Here is a 5,843-nt window from a genome sequence, read left to right on the forward strand (position 1 = left end):
TCCGCCGCTTCCACCCCCGCCGCCACCGCCGCAGCGTCGTAACCATGGCGACCGCATCCTCTGACGGCCATGAATAATGAAGGCGAAACTATAATATACACTGTACTCGCGGACTAAAGAGTAGACGCGTGTGAGTGTGTGCACGTGTGAGTGCGTGTGTGCGTGTGTGTGCGCAAGTATAGAGTGCGGAACGGCGGCCGATAAGATTCCCTCGGCGGCTGCTGCGGATGTTGCTGCTGCTGCGGTCCCTTCCTTCTCCTTTCGCGATCGTCGACGATCCCCGGATGAGCCTCGTGCGGTATATATGTATATATATATATATATATATATATATATGTCCATAGTCTCAGTCCTTTACTTGACACGTTGACTGCCATGCTATCTTTCCTACAAGGCCACGTTCTATTTTCGATGTTATTCCATAAATGTACATTGGCATGTTTATAGAACAAATAATCGGAAAAAAATAATTATGTCTTTCTGCGTAAGAATATGATATTTAAAGTGTATATGGTAGCCGGAGGTCGCATGGCGTTGTCATTAAAATATAATTAGTCTGCAGGTGTCATATGACCGCCGGTAGTCGTACCTACATAATAACATTTCGTGTGATATTTTATTGTAATTTTTTATTTTTAATTATGGCGTCACGTCCAAAGAGACTTAAAGTAAATGACGAAACGGTACGTCAATTATTAGACACTGATGATAGTGGAAGTTCATTTAGTGATTTCGATGACACAGATGAAGACCAAACCTACAACCCAATTATAATTTCTGATTCAGATGAACAAAGTGAAACCAGCGATACCGAACATTCACAAGACACAATATTACCGGTTTCAAATGCTGGTGTTCAAATTTGGTCCAATGTAACAGGTAATAATCAAAAACAGCTAGTTTTTAATGGTTTTCCGGGATTAAAAATTAATATGTCAGCTAATGCCACTGTTTGGGACTGTTTTAATTTATTTTTCACCGATGACATTATTGAACTTATTGTTATTGAAACGAACAGAAACGCGAAACAGTTTTTATCAAATAATAGAATTTCCAAGTCTAGCAGGTTTACAAAATGGGTTCCTACAGATTCAAAAGAGATTAAATTGTTTTCGGGTTTATTAATATGGATGGGACTCGTTAAAATGCCAAATATAGATAGTTACTGGAGCACCAAACATAGATATATAAACTATGTGGCACAAAAAATGCCTAGAGATCGCTTCCAATTACTTCTAAGATTTTGGCATTTTTCAGACAATAAAAAAGCCCCTGAAGGTGATCATATTTATGAAATACGTAATATAATTGATAAAATTGTAAACCGTTTTCAAAATGTAATGGAACCAGGCGAGGTATTGGCCGTCGATAAGACAGTGGTACCTTTTCGTGGCAGATTATTATTTAGACAATATATACCGGGAAAAGCTCATAAGTACGGTGTAAAATTGTTTAAACTTTGCGGAACAAATGGTTATACTTATAACGTTCAAGTTTGTGGAGGAAAGAGTCAAGTGGATGGAAAGGTATTGGGCTGTAGAGTTGTTCTAGATCTAAGTAGAAGATATTTAAATATGGGACGTACAATGGTCACGAATAATGTTTACACTTCAATTACACTTGCAAACGAACTTTTAACTAATGATACACACCTAGTTGGAACTCTGCGATCAAATAGAGTAAAATTACCTGAAATAACAAAAAAAAAGTTAAGTCCCGGGGAAATAATCGGAAAGGAAAATTCAGACGGTATTATTGTTGCGAAATGGCGTGATGTAACTATGTTGTCGACAAAACATAATATTGATATGATTGACACAGGAAAAAAGAACAAAAAAAAAGAATCGATAGTTAAGCCTAGGATAATTGTCGACTACAACTCCGGAAAAGCGGGAATCGATCTATCGTATCAACTGTCTAGCTATAGTACAGCTGTTCGTAAGTCTACACGTTGGTACCATAAGGTGGCGACAGAAATACTGTTTGGAACTGCTATGGTAAATGCTTTAATAGTTTACAATACAATTAATTCTGGTAAAAAAATGAAGATAACACAATTTCGAGAAACATTAGTTGATACATTACTCGGATTAGATAATCAAGGACCACAAAAAGTTCAACAAGCAAGAGTTAACAGTAAACACATATTACAAGTAACAACAGAAAAATGTGCTGGAAACAGAAAAATCAGAAGGAGATGTTTCCACTGCTATCAAAGTAGAAAAGTAATAGTTGGATCGAAACAGGCATCGAAGGAAGTAAAAAAGATCACTACGTTCTGCGGACCATGTAAATCTTATACATGTATAAGTTGTTACAATCTGCATCACACAGGCTAAGGATTTTCATTATTTTTTACATATATTATTTATAAATACGTCTCGATAATTATGTTTTGTATTAAATTTATAATTTGTATTATGTTTATATTTAAGGATTGAAATTGGAAACATATTATTTGAATAAAAAAAGTGATTGAATTTTTTTTATATGCTTATTGTAGTGATATTTTATGTATATATAATAATAAAATATGTATATAAAATAATCGGTTTGCGGCGAATAATGTATCATTTTACGTGAAATGTTCTCCTCTACGCCATAATTTAAACATTATCTTCATGACTTTGACGCCACGAAAAATATTCCCCTTCACAAATACGTGTGATTATGGCGGCCCGCGGTCATATGGCGTATAAATAATACAAAGGTGCGACCGCCGGCGTCCGTAAAAATACTGTTGTATGCTAGTATAGTCTGCGGACGCCGTGTGTATTAATTTCAACTAATATTATGTTTATTTGTGCCGAGTGTATTGATAATGATACTCACATTTAATGACAATGCAGATACACACAAAAAAATGTCCCGGACAGAATGGTCTGCAGTTTTGTTATTTTGTTCTCAAAGTGCTAAATAGCGATTATTGCGTTCTCGATGATAGGCTGAAGATGTTTTAGTAAAATAAAAAAAAAATCACACACAAAAATAAATAAATAATATTATATTATAACACAATTATTATTCCTCTGCACTAAAAATCTAGTTATACTTAAATAGTATCGTCGCCGGCGTATAGAACGACGATCAGTATATATTATTATGATTTTGACCGTAAATCCAAAATATCTGAAGATTCTATTTCGAAATATATCTGTAGGTAAATATACCAATTGGTAAATATTGAATTATGGTAATTTTATTGTGCTCGAGGCAGTCTAAAACCATTTTCAACTTTTAAAGTTAAAGATGGAGCATCTACCGTATATGTATACCCATTTATATGAGTTTAAAACGGTTTTTTGATTAACGCCACTACTATAATATGTAAGTACCCTCTTGTATTTGAGTACTTGCAATTTACGTTTACATTTCAGTTTTATAATACCTTTTTTACGTTTGGTCGAATAATATATAAATGTTTTACAATAGGTATATTGTGTACTTGATATACCTATCAATTATAATATATAGATAACCAATTTATATTATACATTTATTTTAGCCTATTATAAAAGTTGGTTGTGTATGAGACTATTTATTAGTTATTACTATACAAAAAACCAAATGTAATCTATTTATTTTTTTATTTTATACGACATGTGTACATCTCACCGCACTAATTGTTTCGTTTAGATCAAGGTGGTTAGGTAGTTAAAAAAAAAAAAAAAATTGTTTCAGTGTAAGGCACTTGACCTACGAGACAACATATTATTGCAGCGAGCCACGTGAGTTTATATATAATAATAATAATAAAATAAAATACGAGAGCAATGGATATATGCGTATTTGTGTGAGTATTGCCCATTCATAAAACCTTACTGGTGGTGGTAGAAAGGGACGACGGCGTTTTTATACATACGTTTATGTATAAGGCGGAAAAGGGTAAAAACAACTGTTGCTCTGAACTTTTTTCCCTACATGCCACCACCTCCGCCACTGCCGCCGACGTTTTATTCACGTGTTTCTGACCTTTTTCACGCGAATCCGTCGTCAAAACACCGACCATCTATTGTTTTATTTTTGTCCACATCAACCCGCAGTTGATTTTAGTTCATTATTATGTAGGTAGGTATAAGCGCTATTTAACTTAATAAACAGATTCGAATATTATTTTTTGATTAGGCAGGCACACAAATATTATTTTATTATGTCATATTTTTTCTTAAGCATCGGATTTGTTATATAATATTATTTTGACTATAAATATTATAAAAGATCATTTTAAATCCTTACAAAGATGAAATGTATAGATTAAATAGTAAATACTATAACTGATGATTAATAAATATAAATACATAAAAATTAATTACCTATAGAAAGTAGTTTTGTAATTTTAAGCACACTTGCGTATTTTTTCGTAAAGTTACGAATTGTAGTTGGTAGGTATGAAAGGTATCTTAAATCAATTACAATTTTTTAAAATTTATAAAAAATAAAGTTGATTCTTTAAAAATGCTGTAATTTATAGAATTTATTGTATCGTTGATTTATGTTTGTTCAGATAATATGATTACATAAATTAGATTGTATAATATTTATTGATCTAATCAAATTAATTACAACCTTTAAAATACTTATTATCATTTAATATTAACAATTTGTTATTGATTAATAAATAATACTTATAGGTAGTTATGTTTATTTCCTACAGTAGCTACAATTTCTACCGAAACTAAAATAATAATCAACCATGTTGAGTTTACCATTTATTATACCTATATTGGCTATCGTTATTTGATTCTTTACACTTATTTTGTTACCTTTATGGCTTTATGGCTATATTTTATTTTTTAAATATATACCTATTAAATCGAATGCTATATTTTTATTTTAAACAGTGATGTTTTGTGCATAGATGATATTTTAATAACAATAAATTATGATCGCAGGTAAATTGTTCGTTTATATAATATGTCTCATACCTTGAAATAAATTGGTTTTTCATATATATAATATGCGTACCTGTGTATTATGCTGTGAAATTAAAATCATATTTCCTTATATTCGTAATTATTATAATCATCATACTAATATTGTACCAAATTTTAATATTCTATAAAATATGTATTCTATTATTTTATATTTGTTATTAATATATTAATAGCGTTCATTTTTAAATGTGTGCGTATCGCTGCGAGTTTCATATTATTTTGAATTACGTTTTCGTATAGTTTCTTATGATAACGTTAACAACCATCGGACATCAAGTTTCTACAAATACAGAATTTCAAGCAATCCTTTCTCTTTTCGCGTAGGGGTAGATGGCGTTGTGTATGTAAGCCTCCTTCGAGTTCAATCATTGATGGCGTCACACTCGCTTATTTTATTTAGGGGATGAAATTGTTAGTTGTCGATGTCACTAGATGGCGGTCTATCATACGACGAAAATTATATAACAAAATATATTGACCATATTATTATCTACACGTTAAAATCTTGAAACTCCATTTTCCATAGGTAGGTACGTTATTATACAGTAATACTGTTAAATATTATACTATCGTATTGTATAACTCGTAAATTACAACTTTAAATGATTTTCATGTTTTATATTTTTTAATATTAGACGCAATTCGTATGGTGTTTATCACTTATGAAACCAACAATGTCGTTGATTAATACTCATCCTGACACAACAGTTATTCTGTATACAAACTACAAATTTTAAATAGCGATTTATGCTTGAAAGTTGAAATTATAAATACAAATTGTTTGATTCAGTTGTTTAAATTATATAACCTTATATTTATTTTTGATTTAGAAGTATTTGAAAAATATCATGTCAGTAGTCAGTAAGTATGCTATTATTTTAATCTTAATCTGTACCTACTCGCACACTC

General features: G+C 31.3%; 1 protein-coding gene across 1 annotated transcript; it reads left to right on the forward strand.

The window, feature by feature from the left end:
* Positions 1-641: 641 nt before the first annotated feature.
* LOC103308053 (piggyBac transposable element-derived protein 4-like) lies at positions 642-2,339 on the forward strand. The gene is made up of 2 exons (XM_008180710.1): positions 642-1,299; positions 1,351-2,339. The coding sequence occupies exons 1-2, from the start codon at positions 642-644 to the stop codon at positions 2,337-2,339; spliced, it is 1,647 nt and encodes a 548-aa protein (XP_008178932.1).
* Positions 2,340-5,843: the final 3,504 nt, after the last annotated feature.

This window comes from Acyrthosiphon pisum, chromosome A1 (assembly GCF_005508785.2).
Source record: "Acyrthosiphon pisum isolate AL4f chromosome A1, pea_aphid_22Mar2018_4r6ur, whole genome shotgun sequence".
Taxonomy (NCBI): domain Eukaryota; kingdom Metazoa; phylum Arthropoda; class Insecta; order Hemiptera; family Aphididae; genus Acyrthosiphon; species Acyrthosiphon pisum.

What these genes read in the sequence shown, in the direction of transcription:
- LOC103308053 (XM_008180710.1), top strand. Translation starts at nt 642, where the DNA reads ATGGCGTCACGTCCAAAGAGACTTAAAGTAAATGACGAAACGGTACGT. An exon ending in TGATCATATTTATGAAATAC is followed by an intron (nt 1,300 to 1,350) that starts GTAATATAATTG and finishes TAATGGAACCAG; the next exon opens with GCGAGGTATTGGCCGTCGAT.